Source organism: Azolla caroliniana, unplaced genomic scaffold, assembly GCF_043228905.1.
Source record: "Azolla caroliniana isolate FFs.n. ecotype wild unplaced genomic scaffold, voAzoCaro1.0.p SCAF_4, whole genome shotgun sequence".
Classification (NCBI taxonomy): Eukaryota; Viridiplantae; Streptophyta; class Polypodiopsida; order Salviniales; family Salviniaceae; genus Azolla; species Azolla caroliniana.
The window spans coordinates 22,114,226-22,133,502 of record NW_028230439.1 but is presented as its reverse complement, the minus strand read 5'-3'; the positions used below and the strand labels follow the sequence as shown (position 1 = coordinate 22,133,502).

Here is a 19,277-nt window from a genome sequence, read left to right as displayed (position 1 = left end):
GATTACTTCTAGGGTAATTAGGTCAACGGGTCATGGTACGTAGGGATGGACAAGGACCCCGAGATTGCACGATTAATTAATTATGGAAAATAGTCGGCCACCATCGGCCATGTAAATTGCACTTGACAGTAAGACAACAATTCCAAATACGCAAATAGAGGCTTGGACATATTTGACCCACAAAGATAAATATATTAATTGATTTAGATTCAACAGTAACACGGCGTCCAACCGGAGTTCTATTCTCATACAATCAGACAGATAACAGTAATTCTCCCCTTCAGTCTCTCTTTTTCCTTCTGATTCTGCTTCTCGTTTTATAACTTCCCTTTCTGCTCGGCGCGCTTCAATTAGTCAGACAGAATTTGTGAGGCATATGGGTCAAGGGGTCGTGGTACGTAGGGATGGACAAGGACCCCAGGATTGCACGGCTAATTAATTACGGAAAATAGTCAACCACCACCGAACGTGTAAATTGCACTTGACAATAAGACAACAATTCCAAATACACAGATAGAGGCTTGGACAAATTTGACCCACAAAGATAAATATATTAATTGATTTAGATTCAACAGTTACCCAGCTTCCAGCTGGAGTTCCATTCTCATACAATCAGACAGATAACAGTAATTCTCCCCTTCTATCTCTCTTTTTCCTTCTGATTCTGCTTCTCGTTTTATAACTTCCCTTTCTGTTCGGCGCACTTCAGTCGATCCTTTCTTCTCGGCCTTCATTCTCACATGTTGTTTTTCACCTTCCTCTTTCTCGGTTGTTGTTTACCTACCTGTATCCTTAGATTTGTTTGACATTGTCTCCCTTTTGTCCCACAAATAACACATTCTATTTACTATAGAAAGGCTAATGTGCATTTTTTAAAATTACATGATGGACTAACTATTAGGATGCTTGTGATGATTATGTTAACATAACTTTTTGTGGTTCTAATGAATGGATAGTAGAGATCATGTTAAATAAATATGTATAAATCATTCCATACATTCCACTATAGTAAACTTTTCTTGCATTGTTTTAATCTTGAAAAGATAATTGTGTGTTCCTATTGTTATAAAAATCAACCCATGTTCCAACGATTAGACAATAAAATCAAGGTAAAAGCCCAATTCAAGTTGTATAAATGATCATGTCACATGTTCCATTGTCATAAACTTGTGATGCATTACATATTTCAATCCTAAAGAGTAAATTTTCATTCTAATCATGATTAAGTGTTAAAAGAAACAACATTTACATCTCACTGTTGACAAGAATAACCACTTGGCTATTGTTGAACATTAAAAGATTTTGCTGATTTTGTTACCAGAAGAAAAGCCTTTCGCTAATACAATCCCAATATTCAATGTTCATGGTATGGTGAAAGATCACCAATTGGGTTCAAAACTTGAATCATCATCCAAACTTGAGACAGTATACGTAATTGCTTAATGTATGATCATAATGCTTGAGATCTTAGCTATAATTTGATCTTAGTTACAAAGCTAACATGAACTTAATACAAAATTGCCTTGCTCAACACATTCACATATGAAATATTTTAGTTTGCTCGTCAAAGCCTCAAGCATGCAAACAAAGAGGCAATTCCAAAATTGTTGCATAGTTTATTTTTGGTTATGACCATGAGCTTTTATAACATATTTACTGAATTGCACAAGGAAACAAGGGAATTGTTAACATCAAGGGGGTAAGGAAACAATCCCAATGATGATCCTCACTAAGGTTAGTGTAGGGCAGCAATTATAGGTGAAGGGAGTAATATCATAGCTCTTACTTTGAGATATGATTTTTTGGAGGTAATATTGATGAATAAACATGGCACCATGTAGGTTTGAGACTAGATAAAGAATGCATACGTCAAATTATAGGTTTGTGTATTGTAAATTTGTATCTAAGTAATTATATCCTTTCTACACTAATTCTTATACTCCATAAGTATTATATGTCTTTTGAAGATTAGTAAGTACACACTCTCCTTAAACACAAAGAAACAAAAAAAGAATCTAAACAAATTACTTGCAACTACAACTACTCCTATGTGTATTCTATACAAGATGCACTTCTTTTGTATTTTGTGTATACATACATACATACGTGCTATATAATAATTTTATAAAGAGTTGCACAATGTTGTATTTAATCTGTGTCTACCTATGTATCTACTACTCATTATACACTCACACTATTTTATGTCTCTTCCTTCTTGTTCTTCTGCTTCTCTTGGGGAGGGGGAAAGGGGATGCATAAAGAGTGTCTCATTCAGCAATCTCATTTGTTACAGGCAATAGGCAATCATATATGCACTTACATCCATGATATTTTATGATTTGTTTATGATTTCCATTGTTTATGTACATTCCATTGTTTATGTACATTCCATAGTATTTGGCTTCATAGCTCTTGTCCAAGTTCCAAAGACTTATTGGAGGCATTTGATAGGATCCAAAGTCTGTGTTCAATGGACCACATTACTTGCAAGCTGGGGAGCAAATCCCGTGGCATGCTAGTGTCCTTCGGCTCTTGCTGGTTCAGAGACGTTGGTTGGTTCTTGCTCACTCTCTTGTAAAGATATAAGAAGCACGAATAATCAGTTGATTGATAATGCAAATCTATTTGGCAGACAAAAGAGCTCTAGGGCAGAAGGTGAGCAACTGAGAGAGGCTACAAGCATTAATAAATCTCTTTCCACACTTGGGTAAGGAAACCTCTTATTCTACGGTGTTATATTAAATCTACACTTTGTTTCATAAGTAAGTTATCAAATATATATGTCATTCCAGTTTAGTGATCATGGTGTTGGTGGACATTGCACATGGAGAACAACGTCATGTACCCTACCAAGATTCCAAACTCACATTCTTACTTCAAGTAAGTTACTATCTGAGTCTACCTAGATTATCAGGACATGAAAATTTGTAGTTGATGATGATTCAAGGAGAGATGTTTAATGTAGGATTCCTTGGGTAGTAACTCGAAAAGAGCCATTATTACTACAATGAACTCGTTTATCTTGGAAGTCTAGCAAGAAAGCATGTTTAACCATTTGTTCAACCTTACAAACTGACACAGAAACCTGTTGATGGTTATTACCAACCTCAAACGTCAAACATGTTGATTTGTTGTAAGTGGGCTAACATTGGTAACCTCTCTTTATGACAAGTGTGCCAATTAGACATGAGCACATTGAAATTTGCACAATGGGCTAAGTTCATCCAAAACAATGTATGGTTGTAATACTTCTGGTTTTATGGATACAAAACATATGCTAATTGGCAATGTTGGTGGTTGCTCAAAGCTATATAAAAGTATGGTTTGTTCCTTTTTCCTATTGCAGAGCTCAATGAATTCACAAAGCCAGAATGATTGATAGACAAACCAGATAAGGCTAGGAAACAAATGATAGGCATTAAACAACCATTATTGGAAAACCAAAAGCTTTTCAAACATTTTGATTTTGAGTATGGATAACCAAGGTACCAAATGACATGATTTTTTGCTTGGATAGGAGAGGCTAAATTCCTAGAAATGGGTGACATATGTATATAGAATATATATGACATGGAAAATATAATTTTAGCATGTCATTTGACATGTATAATTTTTCAAGGGCCTTTCACATGAAAATGGAAATTTAAACTTTATATGTCGCTTGACAAACATTTTTATTAGGTTAATGTATTTTTATGGGCAAAATGGCCTTTGACAAGCACGATACCCGTCAAATTTTTGCCCTCGTGGGCATGCTTGCAAGAAGAGAACAATTATATATAGTTAGCTTTGTATCAGGGCAGGAATTTGACGGGTGTCATGCCCGTCTAAGGCCATTTTTCCCGTCAAAAACATACACCCAATAAAAATGTCCGTCAAGTGACATATAAACTTACAATTTTCATTTTTCATGCGAAAGGCGCCCAAAAATTATACATGTCAAATGACATGCTAAAAATTTAATTTCCATGTCATATATATATATATGTATGTATGTATGTGTATATATATATATATATATATTGTAATGTTGGGCAAAGGTTGAATTGGGAGTCGGGACTTTTCCCGATCGGCGGCAACTATTATGGATAGCCGGAATCAATTCCGGACAGGATTTCCGACCAACTGGAATCTAGTCGGATGAGCTGGCTATTTCTATAGTATATGAAAATATTTATATTGTATATTTCTTCCAATGTTTCATTCCCAAATTCCCCCCTCTTTTTATTTTCCCCCCTATTTTCTCTTTTCTTGCTTCCTTCTTCACGTTTCCTGTTCCTTCTTCACGTGCTGCTCGTTGCTTTCCTTCATCGCTACTCCCTGTTCCTTGGTTGTTACCCATTGCTCCCAGCTAGCTCACTACTCGTTGCTCCCTGTCACTTCTCAGTGATTGCACGACATCTACTGTTTGCCACTACACCACTCTGAAGTATGTATTTTGTCTCTTTTTTTCTCTTTCTCTCTATTTTCTCTGTTTTTCTCTTTTATTGAATCTTTTTTCTTTGAATATTGCTCATGAGAAGCGTGTATGACAAAGTGGAGTGGGATAAGGACTAAGCAATTAGAGAGATTAGTTACATATGTTTGTCCAATATGGACTTATTGAAAGCCATAGAAAGCATGGAGGAAGTGAGATAGGTTTGATTGTTGATTGGTTGAAGCCATAGATATCAAGGAGTATGGTTGTGATGAGGTTATTATGTTTGATTGTTGATTGGATTAACTATTAATATGCACAAGTGATGCTAGAGGAATTTTAGGAGACATCAAACATTTGTTGGAGGGATATATTTAACCTTTGTTTGAAGAGAAAGAGAGAAGGATAGTATCATTGAAGTAGACACATATTGCACAATGCGTAATATGAGGAATCACGATATGACAAACATTTTTTTGTATTTTTTGGGCTTTAAGAAATATATGATGATTAAGTATTCAATTTGTATCATTTTTTTTGTATGATTTCATTATCTTTGTCAGGTAGTTATGTTTATTTGTGTATCTTTGTGTATTTTCTATAGTAATAAAATGTATAATAATGAGGCATCATATAGAGCTTTTCATTATTAAAACTTGTACGTCAAATGACATCTTAGTTTTTGCACTCTCATGTCATATGACATACATCTTTAAAAAATGCCCGTCAAATTCAAGCCCTGCTTTGTATTCCTTAAAATAGTAGGGACTTGAGTCTCGGAAGTATACAACATAAATGCACCATGACTATAGATTGGGAGGTGCAATGATAGAATGACACAATGACACTGTCAACTTTATGTGTCATTTATAGTGGTATTCATTCTCTTTTTTATTTTGGGGTCTAGTAGGTAAAAGCATGAACTTATGTTGTTCAAAAGGATTGCCTTTCACATAACAACTTGACTTTGAACATTTGCATGTTTAGAATGTTAAAATTATTCGGATGAATAATTGTGGTAACGTTCGAAATATTCCATAGAAGTTTATGTATAGTTTCCTATCTTTAACAAGGCTTTACATCACCATTCCCATCAAATGGTCATCATATAATGATAAAACACTATGATAACCGAGAACCTCATAGTATTGATCAATTCAATGCACCAACCACTAGGGCTAACTAACAAAGGGAAATGTTTTATTATTGTAATCTGTATCTGAATTTAGCTCTTAGTCATCATGAAGCGTGAAGTAGGTTTCAACATGCTTTAACTAGTGCCTTTCCTCCATGGAGAATGTGGATAAAGGTATTGACAAAAAATTAATGCCATTATCGTCATTTGAGAAAGTGTGTGATCATTCACACTTGAAATTAGTGATTACATTTCCAAGTATGTGGAGGAACAAGAACATTGAATACACACTACTCTCGTGCCTTTTTATTTTATTCTAGATGTTGATATTCTCCCTGCTCTAATTTCTCCTATTGCTTCAAATATGAGCAATGAAAGGAACTTGATTGAGTAGTAACAAAGGATCTCAACATCGACTCCAACATTACATGCATTAATGCACCTGTGGTGTGATCTTAATGTATGACATCCAAGTACTAAAAATATGCTTCCACATACATATATTGTAATGTTTGTAACTTTTGCATAAAAACATGTATGTATGTATGTATACAAACAGTCGACTCATTAAAGAGGACATCCAAATATTGAAAATATATTATATGCTTGCACAAACATACAATGTTTACGTAGAAAGGAAGATATATATATACATTATGTATGTATGAATTTGATGCATGACATCCAAATATTGAAAATATATTATATGCTTGCACAAACATACAATGTTTACGTAGAAAGGAAGATATATATGCATATACACACGTGCGCACACACACCCAATAGAAATGTTAAATAGGATCAAAAGACTAGCTCCAACATTATAATATGTATAAGGCACAAATTAGATGCATGACACCCAAGTATTGAAATATATGTTTGTCCCAAGTATTTTCATAAAAAGGAAGACAGGTACACACACACACACACAAAAACATACTCGATAAAGTTGTTTAAGGGAACATGCGAATGCTGACTCCAAAGATACATGCATTGATACACCTTGGTCACGAATTCTATTGATGACGGTTCAAGCATTGAAAAATATGCCAACACATGCATACAAGGTTTTATCATGTTTACGTGAAACGGAAGATAAACCATACCCCTGTCTCTCTTCCATTTTTCGGGTTTGTGAATGGAGTGAGGAAACCCAAAGCCCCCCCCACTCCCACACAATCTTGTGACCAAAAGCCTTTGTCAAGGTTTTCAAAGATCCCCCCAAGGAAATAAAAGCTTGAAACACGGTTTAAGAACCAAGCAAAAGAGTGAGAGGGTGGAGGATTTGATGGCTAGGCAAGATGGATCTGAAAGTCCCATGGATGTCACGTGAGGTGGGTTGGGGTGAACTCCACATGGGTTGGTTTTTGCACGTGACCATGCCAAGGGATATGTTTGTGTGTGTGTGTACGATATGTGTACTCTATTCCTTAGCATATACATATATATATATATATACATAGGATTATGAAGTGATCCACAAAGACATCACAAGTTCAAATCTCTAATTAGCCCCATCTTGATTTGGTGGTGATGGTAGTGATGGCAACTTGTAATTGTAAACCTTCTCTAAATCTTCTTCTCTTCTCTTCCTTCTTCTTCTTCTTCTTCTTCTTCCATAGCTATAACAACAACAATAATGCATTGATCTATGGTGTGAACTCTCTCAACCCTAATGCTAAGAGCAACATTCTTGAGATCAAATCAAGTGGTGATGGCGATGATGGTCCTGAATATGATTATGCTGAGCTCTTCCCTAATGGCACCGGGGTCACTCGCTCTTCCTTCCCCGATGGCTTCCTCTTCGGCGCCATTACCTCCTCCATGAAGGTAAAAGAACATTTAACTAAATGATTTAAGCTTAGTACTTAGCTTCTACCATTCACTAATCACCCATCACTTACTAATTTATCTATTGATCCATTCTTCCTCTTCCTCTTCTTCTTCTTTTGTTGTTGTTGTTGTATATGATCCAGCATGAGGGTGCAGAGACAATTGATGGGAAGAGCCTCAACATATGGGATCAATACGCCCAATCCATATCAGGTATAGCTATATTAATACACAGGATCTATGCACACTTATATTTAGTGATTGATGATTGATCATATTTGGTATGTATGCATGTATGTGTTTCCACGCGAATAGGGGCTAGCCTCGATGGTTCGGTCCCCGGACAATGTGGCGATAATTACTTCCGATACCCGGTAACTTACTTAATTTGCTAATCCATATTCCGCTAATTCCAATTTCAATCCATGGTCCTTGTATATCTACTCATACCATCGAGTTTGTTTGTTAAGAGTTTGTGTGTGTGAATCTTGTTTTTTGGTTCAATTCTTTTGTAGCAAGATCATCAATTGGTTGTGGACCTCGGCATGAATGCATACCGAATGTCGATCGCATGGTCTCGAGTTTACCCAGGTAATATTCAACATTAGCATGAACTCACTACAAAGGGTAATTTGGTAATTTCGATCTTTGCAGGGGTATTTTGGGGGAATTATGTAATTTGGTAATTTCAATCTTCGTAGGGGTATTTTGGGGAATTATGAATACTTATGCTACCCTCTCTCTCCCCCCCTTCTCATGCATTGTTTTTTTTTGTTTTTGCTTTTTGTAAATGCAATGTGCTAATTGCCAACCCAATTATGTCACAGATGGGAAGGTTTTAAATCCAGCTGCTATCGATCACTACAATGACGTGATCAATGATGTCCTAGACAAAGGTGATTGATTCCTTCCTCTATATGCAATCACATTTTTCAATAGTTAAATTCAAGCAACTTCACAAACTCTTTGAAAGTTTATTAGCATTTTATTATTGACACACATGTACATTATGTTGTGTGAATAAGCAGGATTGGAGATTTTTGTCACTTTATGGACTCAAGATCATCCTTATATCCTTGACAACACATATGGTGGACCATTGAATACCACTTTCATGTAAGGAAAGCTCTAATTTGTAACGTATAACCTGGAATGTGAGATTTGTAACATTAGTGATGCATGTGTATTTGCATAAGTGTAAGCAAGTGCATTTAAACCCTATTTTTTAATGTCTCCCATCAATAACTAGGATTCTTCACACAAAAAATGTGTTTACATTTTTACATACACAAGTTGTGTAGCTTAGATCATGTATATGACACCAGATGAACTCAATTGGCCTCTCTCTAACTTGAAGTTGGTAACATTTTGTGCTTCTTTTCTTTTCCCAGAGATGACTTTACAAGATATGCTAATACTTGCTTCAATGCCTTCGGAGATAGAGTTAAGAATTGGATAACCTTTGATGAGCCCAACGACTATGCAGGCCTTGGGTATGCCACCAATCAAAACCCACCAGGACGATGCACGTCTGGAATCGAGCTCTATGGCATATGTTTTGAAGGGGACTCTGGCACTGAGCCTTACATTGTTGGTCACAATCTCTTGTTAGCCCATGCTGAGGCAGCTTACATTTATAGAACAATCTATCAAGTAAGTCATAGTGTCTACATCAACTTTCCATAATGAAGGTGGGCTTATTTGTATGTTGATATTGAGATCTATGAACCCTTAGGAGGCACAAAATGGAAGTATTGGTGTGGCGCTATGGACGAGATGGTTCGAGCCATTGACAAACACCTCTGCAGATCTTGCTGCTTCCCAACGGACACAAGAATTCTTGCTTGGATGGTATGTCCACATGTATATTAGATTCATACAACAAAATTAGTGCATATATGAATATCCTCCCTGTAACTATATCTTTAGTTTAGTAAGAAGGCCATATGTTTTCAAAGGATGAAAGGAACGCATGAACATGCTTTATTATCTAGGCATGTGCATGTACATTTTGCATATGGTATGTGATTTGACAACATTGTTGTACATGACTTTTGTTTTCTTAGGTTTCTTGATCCACTCCTAAAGGGAGACTACCCAGACTCCATGAAAGAATATGTAGGAAGTCGGTTGCCTCAATTCACTAGTGAGGAAATTGCTAAAGTGAATGGATCCATAGATTTTGTTGGGATAAACATTGTCACAGCATTCTATGCCTATGACCACAACTACTACGAAACGGAATATCCTGATACACCTTCCTACTACCTTGATCCCCAAGCTGGCCTAACTGGTACATATGTGTGGGTGTATGTGTTCACATATAAGCTAGTGGTAAGATTTATTAATCTCATAGAATCCATAATTCACGTGTTTTAATGGTTTTAATGGCAGGGTACCGAGACGGAGAGGCTATTGGAGTGGTAATATTTGCTTCGATAAACTTCTTTCCAATATAGAGTAATATTTAATTTTCTACATGGGTATCCATGATGTTTATAGTGATTATGCTCTCCTTTTTGCATTGATAACATTTTTTTGATACAAATCAATCTCAAACTTTAAAAGTCTTTAAAGGGTTTGTTGGGCCAAGACTAGCTTGTTTTCTACTACACCTCGATTGGTATATTGTGTCTTGGAAAAGTATCTCACAATATCATTATATGTTGGAAAGTGGGAATTTTACCATGGCAAAGTGTAAAAATTCTTTCTTGTGCATTTGTAAATATTTCTTTGTAATAATGTTCTTGTTTTTTATCACCTCACATATTTGAGGTTTCCCACGAGTAATATATAATAATGTAAATAGCAAAAAATAGAAGTCGCTACTCAACATGGATTTACTTCAGGGAGATCATGATTTCGCTGTGCCGTGGTGCATCAAATCCACCGTAGAGTATATCAAATTCCGCTATGACAATTTCCCAATGTATGTAACACAGACAGGTAAAAATGCAAGCATCTCCCACCTCGCCTTTAATCAAATAACAAGTCATCAAATCCCTAATTAATTAAAATCCAGGATGGGGTATCGAATTCAACAATGAGACCGCGGAGTACTTTGATGATGATGGGAGAGTGGAATTCTTCGAGACATACTACCAACAACTTTATGAAGCAATAGAGTAAGCACTTGATATACTAGGATTCTTTCAATGGCATTGCTATGCTTTACAAATGTATGAAAGAAAATATTATTTCACATCTTCATGAGATCTGTTTATTATACTAACATAAAATATTCTTCAATGAATGCTTGGATTTATAGGGATGGGGCAAATGTGAAAGGAGTGTTTGCATGGTCCTTATTCGATGGGTTTGAGTTTAACTTGGGGTTGAAAATAAGGTTCGGGCTCTACTATGTGGATCATGAGCTCACTAGATATGCAAGGAAGTCATCATTGTGGTTCAAAGCCATGTTGGCTAATTATTCAGCTATTGCCAAAAGTTAGTTATTATAAGTTCCTTCTCAATTTTGCTATATTCAACAACCAAAGGGTTCCGTTATAGTCAATCTTGAGAGCACCAAAATCGAGCTCTCTTATCCCTTTATATTGAATTGAATAACAATAGTCGTACTTCTAATAGTTAAAGTGTTGGGTGGAGGCTACATTTTATTCGAACATATGGCATATATATATTTTGTAAGTTCTCGCCAATTTTTCTTAGGGGCTCGAGCCCTAAGTTGGTCAAATAAATAAATTAACCAATGGATATATACATGAAATGTGAAACAATTTCATTTGGTTCATTATTCATCATCCCTGAGAGTGTGTACAATAGTGATAGGGATTTTACCATCAAAAATATGCTAGAAGTGCTAAAAAATACACTTTCAAATGCAACATTATGTGATAAAGTCTTATTAAGTTACTTTAATCTACCCCACACATCCATGATAATGGAATGATTGAGATTATCATGGACTTGTTTCTATTTTTCAATTTGGGAGGATATCACTTTTCTTCTCTCTCAACATTATAACGTCCAATACCTAAGTAAAGAGTAATTCTCTACGATGTTCATAAGTAAAGAGTAATTCTCTATGATGTTCATAAGTAAAGAGTAATTCTCTATGATGCTCATAAGCATTGCCTCTTTGATTCTCCATGAACCTTAACTACTAGGTTCAAATCATGAAATGGCTCCAATGGGAATATACTTGTCGACGAAGCCTCTTAAAATACTTCTCTAATGCGATGGTATTCACTTGCTTGAAATCTTCCTTCCAACATGAACATAACACCAAAGTTTCAATTACTATGTTATCATAGATTGCTAAAATTAAGGTGTATACCTATCTAAAAGGGGATCCATCCCTACTCTTATGAATTAGAAACTTTGCACTAAGGACAAGGAATTGTCTCATAATTTGTAAAAAACCCACTTTAATTATAAAGAAAAACTCTATGTTTCAAGGAGTTTTCACATACATGCCATTCAATATGTACCATGGTCCTCAATGATTATTTGCACAATGCATGAAGCCTCTTATAAGTGACACAATAAGCGAAAGCTCATGATGAAACTCTCTCGATTATATCACAACACTCACTTAATCGTTAGTTAATTAGCCTAAGCGCTTAATAAAACTAAACAAATCAACTAAGGCACATATTAAAAAACAAACATGCTTCCATTAATCAAGGAGATGGAGGTCATAAAAAATATTAGTAGGATCAATAAAAGCCCTTAGCACTATTCCTTTATGATAGAAGGGGGAACATATTATTAAAAGGCAAGCATGCTTCCCATTAATCAAGGAGCTCCAACTTATAAAAAATATAAGTCCAACTTAGAATAGAAGGGGAGAGTTAGAAGAAGAACACTTGAGGGGCTGATTCATTAGCTTTCTTTATGTCTCTTTACAACTTCAATGGAAGGAAGATGTGATGTCAATAGTGGGGATAGAAAGTGATGGGCGGCAAAGTTGAGGGTTAGGGTTGAGATGGCTGAGATTTAGGAGTGGTGGGCATTGGGTGTGGTGATGTGAGACAAGGCAATGTCAAATTGACACACATGAAGTTTGTCATGATGGAGTTATTGGAATATATTGAAAGGTGCAAACAGGATGTCTTGCATAGACATGGAAACCTTGGAAATCTCATTTGAGTTTCCTACATACCAATGATGTGGCTAATTAGCAGACAAACATGAAAGGAGGCTTATTGGGTGGTTGAACCATGTCACACCCATATTTTTTAAGTCTCATTGGTAAGATGTAGCTCGGATGGTAACCCACATTCAAAGATAGATCAGTTGGCATTTAATTAGGCCCTTATTAAGGTCAAGAAGCTACACTTAATGAGTCTCCCTTTGTCCTATTAGTATTCAATGGAGACTATATACAAAGAAATGGTTTGGAAGATGAGATGCATTACTCTTTCTTCATGAATCATGATGTCACAATTATTCCTCCATGAATGAGGTGTTTTGGTAATTTCAATGCATCATAATAGGGGATATGTGGTAGCTCATGTTTCACACATTACATTGCATCACATATGTTGCACCGAACTATAAACCCATGCTCTTCTCTAAACATAGAAATTGTACTCATGATACATGCTTAGATGCAATCCATTTATCGTCCATCTACAATGATACTTCCTCAAGATGGGCAGTTGGGGCTCATGTGAGTAGACTCTTTGACCAAACATATTTTGCTCTAAACAAGTTTGCAAGTCTGATTATCACACTTTGATACAATTCCCCATTTTCAACCACATTCATGTTTGCTTTCCACACACACCTTGTGAAATCTAGTCTAATCCTTAAACATATTTCTTTCACGATCACAATGTGCACTATCAATTGTAACATGCATTAATGGACTTCTCTAAGAACAAGAATCATTAGTAAACTCTACACAAAGTACATGGAAAAAAATTCTTTTCATCACAACTTGCTCTAATACCATGGTTTCATGCCAATTTTCCTTATATGTCCAACATGTATCTAACTCGACATTACTAGGGGATTGAAACCTAGTATTACAATACAAGGATTGGTAATTATCCATCAATTTTTGTGAGACTTGATGTCTAGGGTGTGACATCCCAACAAGTTGAACGTCACTTGCTCTTGGAATAGGTTTGAACTATGAGTACAAAGTTTTGATGGAATGTTTGTGAACATTTAGTATCACAATTAATGAACCAATGAGAATTTTGAGTAAGTTAACAATAGAAGGAATTTGATTCTTTCCTTTAAAGTTTGTTATTTTCCTTTTTTTTAATAAATTGTTCTTTTGTTTTCTCCTTTTCTACTTTTTCCAAATAGATATAGAACTTCTTCGTTTTTATATGAGGATCTTATTCGTGAGCAACGACCAATGATGTGGCATCCACATGGTTATTGATGTGAAGACACCAAAAACATTGTTATCCATCAACACCACAAAATGAGAGGCTTAAGAGACTGACCTCCTAGTAGTTGCTGAGCGACCTTACAAACTAGGATTCACTCTTTATATATCTATCTCCATAAATAGCTATGTACCACTTACAAAAGTCAAATCACAATTGATGGAGTGTGATGTCCTATCAGTTCACCACAATATCAATCAAGGTTCACATAACATCCCTCATCTCTAGATACATCCATTGTTATGAACCTATACATACAGTCCCATGCGATGAAGGCCAATACAAATAAATGATGGACATGATGTCATACCGACCTACTAGTTCCTAATTCCTCCTGTGACAATCTCTCTCTCTCTCTCTCTCTCTCTTATTGTAATTACCTTACCCTAGTGGTAAGTTGTTAGCACTACGTGCTGGGTTTGAAACCCAACTTCCTCACCTCTCTATTATATACTTCTTATATATCTCTTAATTCACTAGATGCCACTGTGGAATGTAGGGGTTGAACCCATGACCACCTGGTTTCCATTGGGCAACCTTACCAACTGAGCTACATCCATCTAGGCTCTCTCTCTCTCTCTCTCTCTCTCTCTCTCTCTCCAAATGGTGAACCCTTTTGGGGATCTAAATACTACAACTCCAAATTCAAATGCCATGTTGATTCAAATGGCGAATATGATGATATGTGACCTTGCAGAGAGTGGAGGATTGTAGTGTAGAACTGAAATCCTTTGGTCGTTCGTTCGAATCCAGCAGGTCATATCAGGTGCTCAAATTTTTATTTTCAATGATTGGGTGCACACACTCCATTTTGTTGTAAACCAATTGTCTCATTTCTTTCACGAATGAATGAATGAATGAGTGAATGAATGAGTGAGTGAGTGAGTGAGTGAGTGAGTGAAAGGATGGAGTAAAGGTTTGAGAAATGGCAAAAGGAGGCAGGAGGGGTATTGATGGTAATTATGGAAAAGTGATGGCCCTTTCTTCTCCCAGCTCAAATCTGAGAGTTCTCCACTTCTCGCTCTGCAACTCTGTCTCTCCCTCTTAAATCTATGTCTCTGTTTCTTGCCCTAACAATCCATCCATGGCGCTTACACCCGCACACACATCTGTATATTTTATCAAAGAATGCACTTCTAAACACAGACACAGACATACGCGGATATACGGTGGATATATACTCATCATCATGAGTTCCTCTATGCTTGCCCATAAGAGCACCCAATGAGTGCCCGCCTGAGAAAAGCCATAGCCCCACGTATTCTTACAAGGTTAACCCGCTTGTGTGCAATGGGGAAACTTGAGGAGGCCATTGATGTTGTGGAGACCCATTGCGACAACAGCGGGGATACAACCCTCCGTAAATCGATGCTTCTTCGCCTTCTTCAAACTTCATCTAAGAAGAAAGACCTAAGAAGTGGCCGGCGAATCCACTTCCTTGTCATTAAGTCTCATCTCGATTCTTCATCCCTTCAGTTGATGGATCATCTCATCCGCATGTTCACACTTTGTGGTAGCTTGCGATTCGCCAACGAGGCATTCGGGCAAGTCCTAAACCCTAGTATATACACGTGGCAGGCTATCATCTCTGCCCATGTTTCATTGGGTAAGAGCTCCACTGCACTTGAGCTATTTTGCTCTATGCAAGAACAGGGACATTTGGCAAATAGTTATGTTTTCTCATGCATTTTGAAGATATGTCATAAATATGAAGATGTAGGACTTTTTCATCATGCCATCATAATCATAAGCCTTGAGACTGATATTCGGATAGAAACATCCCTTATGCATATGTATATGAAATGTGGGAGTATTGAAGAAGCATGTTGTATCTTTGATAAGAAACAATGTAATAAAAATGTGGTTTCATGGGGGGTCATGATTTCAGGATGCATCGAGCATGGGCGGGTCTCAAAGGCACTTTGGTTATTTGAACACATGATGAATAAGGTGGGCATAGCACCTGATCAAGCTATATTTCTTTCCATCTTGAAAGCTTGTGGACAGAAAGAAGATATTGTACGTGGTAAGTTAATGCATGTGATGATTGTCGAATTCATGATCGCGGTCGAAATTGTAATAACCAATTGCCTTATCGATATGTATGCTAAATGTGGTAGCATCATGGATGCTGAAAACCTCTTTAATAGTCTTCAGCACAAGGACATTGTCTCTTGGGGTGCTTTGATTGGTGGCCATGCTCTCCAAGGCAATACACATGTTGCGATTCTTCGTTTCAAAGAGATGCAATTGCAAGGAATGAAACCAAACAAAATGATAATGCTAAATGTCTTGAAGGCATGTGGTGGTAGTGGAGGAATAAATATTGTCGAGGTTCAATCCATACATGATCAGATTATTAGAAATGAACTTGAAACTGAGCCAGCAATAGGCAACACACTTCTGGATATGTATGCCAAGTGTGGAAGCTTGATTGAAGCTCTTGAGGTATTCCATGCTTTGCAAGCTAGAGATGTTGTATCATGGAGTGCAATGATGAGGGCCTATAATGCAGAATGTGGGTTGTCTTCCAAAGTCTTTGATATTTTTGTTGAGATGGAGGCGGCAGGTATTGAACCTGATGCTGTCATTTTTTCATGCGTTTTAAAGGCTTGTGCATTTGCCAGAGCCATAAGCGAAGGGAGACTATTGCATGAACGCATAATCAGAGCTGGCTTTGATTCGAATATTGTGGTTATAAATGCCCTTCTCGACATGTATATGAAATGCAATAGCTTAGAGGAGGCATCCCGAGTTTTTGACGTACAAACAAATCATGATTCCATATCATGGGCTATAATGATAGGAGGATATGCCAATGTTGATGGGCAGAGTGCCAATGCATTGGATCTATTCACTACAATGGGTATTGGTATGCTACCTGGAAATGTTAGTTTTTTGTCAGCTTTAAAAGCTTGCAGCAACTTAGACTCTGCAAGGCAAGTGAAGCTTATTCATGATCAAATTGTTAGGGCTGGATTAGAAGGTGATATTTCCATTTCTAACAGCCTCATTGACACATTCGCAAAGCTTGGGGCATTATCTGAAGCTCGCAAGGTGTTCGACCAAATATCAGATCTTAGTGTTGTGTCATGGGGTGCAATGATCACAGGCTATGTGATTCATGGCCATGACTTTGCTGCCTTACAACTATTTGAGAAAATGGAAGAGACTGGAGGATTTGAACCCAACCCCGTGATATTCTTGAGTGCGATAAAAGCATGCAGTAAAATAGGTGCCATGGATAGAGGCAAAACTATACACAGTGACATCATTAAATGTGGTCTTCTTGTATCAGAGGAGGATGCTGGTATCGGAACTTCACTTGTGGATATGTATGCCAAATGTGAAAATGTGGAGGATGCACATAAAGTCTTTACACAACTCTCGATTCAAAACGAAGCTGCATGGGTTGCAATTCTCATGGCTTATGCCAGTCACATTGGGGAAGACAACTGGAGAGTACACCAATTACTGAATGAAATGCGGGCACAAGGTGTAAAGCCGAACGGGGCAGTTTTTATGGCCATTCTCAATGCATGTAGTCATGTAGGGCGAGTTGATGAGGGTTGCATTTACTTCACTTCCATGATAGATGAGTATGGGATCATACCAAGCATTGAGCATTATACTTGTATGATTGATCTTCTTGGCCGAGTCGGATGGCTAGGAGAGGCAAAATGTGTTTTGTGTAGTGCCCCAATGCCATCAGACTTTTCGTGCTGGGTAGCTTTGCTAAATGCATGCATGCTTTATAGCAACATGGAGATAGCAAAGCAATGCTTCCATGAGGTGGTTAGATTGGATCAAAATCTCAAATCAAAACTATGTGCCGACAATACTTCATGTGAGAGCTATGACACATGGCATTGGAGCTCTTTTCAGGAACATTCTTTTGATAGAATGAATGTAGTTAATGGGATTCATATTAGTGTGGATTTTGATTCACTCGTAAATTCCCATTTGTCAAACAAATTTGAAATGAATGTACTAGTTGAAGAAACAAACATGCATTTTAAAAAGGAACCTTCCTTTGATCCAAACCCTTGACCCTTCCGTAAAAAATAGCAGCAAATTCATGCATGTCTTAATCATCCATACTCGTGTTGTAGGTACAATGTATTATATATTTGACCCTAACATATTTCTAGTATTAGACAACTCACACATATACCATGGTACAAGAATGAATAGTATAGACCTACAAAAACATATATATTTAATATTTTTTTGTGGGTTTTCATCCACATAAAGGTTAAAACAGCATAGTTTACCAAGAGATTGCACAAAGAATGAAAGCTTGTGATGATGCAGGGAAATAAAAAGTGGCATACTTATTGGGAGTTTTTTTCTGTATTTTATATGTATTGATGAAATGACTTCATCTTTCTTTATTGTTATATGTTTCTTCATGCTTGAATTTGTACAACATGTTGTAGACCCCATGTTAGAATACTAGTATGATAACTATATTCATACACTTCTCCATCATGCAAAGGCCTCTCATAGATAGGTTCATGTCTTTAATTTTGAACGTGTTTCCTCCTAATTATTATGAGTTGTGTAAGTTCTCTTGTTTACTTGATGAAGATATATTGCTTCTTTCATCTAGATGTTTTTTGTTGGTCAAAATGGGTTCTATGAATTAAACATGTAGGGATAAAGAGACCTTTTTTAGCACTCACAGGTGTCCAAAATACAGCCTATGGGACAGGCCAAGCCCATTTCAAGATTTGAATTTCAAAATCTCTCGATTTTTAATCTTTATATAACAATTTATTCTACCAAAGCCAACGTCCAAAGCGAACAAGACAATAATGATAATGATAATGATGTACTATCATAATCTAGAAGCCAATAGCATGTGGAGAGAGATCAATCTGGTGGGGGAGCTTACCATGAAGTCATTTGTTGATAAACACAACAATATGGCAAATAGATTTAGAATTTGTACAATGTGAGATACAACGATACTAAAATGTAGGTTAACGATGATACTTAAATGTGCTTTCACAATATGGGATACAAATTGCAAGAAGGTTAATTTTAATTTGAACAACAAACAATATCATTGCTCAAGTCATTGGTTGGATCATACAACAATGGGACTAGTATCCTTAAAAAAGGACGGAAAACATAAAAAAATTAGTGTGAATTGTCAGAAAATGACCCCGAAATACCCACAAGATTTAAACAAAAAACGCAGCAAAATACATCTAAGTTTTTGAAAAAGTAGCGGGATGCGACATTGCCCCAAAACCAAACCAGAATACCATCTCCACAATAGTACAAGGGTATTCTCGTAATAATAATAAAAGCAATAGGGTGCATAGGGGTAGTGGTGTGAATCATGTAAACTTATATATTTTTGTTTGTAAGGGTACGCAAGGTGGGTGCTGAATTTGCTAACATGTATATATGTATATATATATATATATACACATGTGGGTGGTGGGTGTGTATGTGTTTTATAATTTGGCATGGTTTAAAGGCGTGAAAGGGTACGTCTAAAGAAAGGTGGCAA

General features: G+C 36.6%; 2 protein-coding genes and 1 long non-coding RNA gene across 3 annotated transcripts; all 3 read left to right on the top strand.

Moving 5' to 3' along the window:
- Window positions 1–2,408: 2,408 nt before the first annotated feature.
- On the top strand, window positions 2,409–2,881 carry LOC147865428 (uncharacterized). The gene is made up of 3 exons (XR_015529676.1): window positions 2,409–2,548; window positions 2,633–2,707; window positions 2,793–2,881. It is a non-coding gene; the product is annotated as an uncharacterized LOC147865428 (long non-coding RNA).
- Window positions 2,882–7,058: 4,177 nt separating this feature from the next.
- LOC147865427 (beta-glucosidase 34-like) lies at window positions 7,059–11,137 on the top strand. Its single transcript, XM_087318232.1, has 13 exons — window positions 7,059–7,382; window positions 7,529–7,598; window positions 7,701–7,759; window positions 7,901–7,976; window positions 8,213–8,281; window positions 8,414–8,501; window positions 8,777–9,038; window positions 9,121–9,236; window positions 9,452–9,678; window positions 9,780–9,808; window positions 10,235–10,331; window positions 10,408–10,510; window positions 10,654–11,137. Exons 1-13 carry the CDS (start codon window positions 7,086–7,088, stop codon window positions 10,835–10,837), a joined length of 1,677 nt encoding a protein of 558 aa, XP_087174358.1. The 5' UTR covers window positions 7,059–7,085; the 3' UTR covers window positions 10,838–11,137.
- A 3,791-nt stretch (window positions 11,138–14,928) lies between these two features.
- LOC147865426 (pentatricopeptide repeat-containing protein At5g27110-like) lies at window positions 14,929–17,827 on the top strand. The gene is made up of 2 exons (XM_087318230.1): window positions 14,929–15,359; window positions 15,642–17,827. Exons 1-2 carry the CDS (start codon window positions 14,978–14,980, stop codon window positions 17,801–17,803), a joined length of 2,544 nt encoding a protein of 847 aa, XP_087174356.1. The 5' UTR covers window positions 14,929–14,977; the 3' UTR covers window positions 17,804–17,827.
- Window positions 17,828–19,277: the final 1,450 nt, after the last annotated feature.

What these genes read in the sequence shown, in the direction of transcription:
- LOC147865427 (XM_087318232.1), top strand. Translation starts at nt 7,086, where the DNA reads ATGGTAGTGATGGCAACTTGTAATTGTAAACCTTCTCTAAATCTTCTT. An exon ending in CCATTGAATACCACTTTCAT is followed by an intron (nt 8,502 to 8,776) that starts GTAAGGAAAGCT and finishes TTCTTTTCCCAG; the next exon opens with AGATGACTTTACAAGATATG. An exon ending in CAAGAATTCTTGCTTGGATG is followed by an intron (nt 9,237 to 9,451) that starts GTATGTCCACAT and finishes TTGTTTTCTTAG; the next exon opens with GTTTCTTGATCCACTCCTAA.
- LOC147865426 (XM_087318230.1), top strand. Translation starts at nt 14,978, where the DNA reads ATGAGTGCCCGCCTGAGAAAAGCCATAGCCCCACGTATTCTTACAAGG. An exon ending in CTCTGCCCATGTTTCATTGG is followed by an intron (nt 15,360 to 15,641) that starts GTAAGAGCTCCA and finishes TCATGATTTCAG; the next exon opens with GATGCATCGAGCATGGGCGG.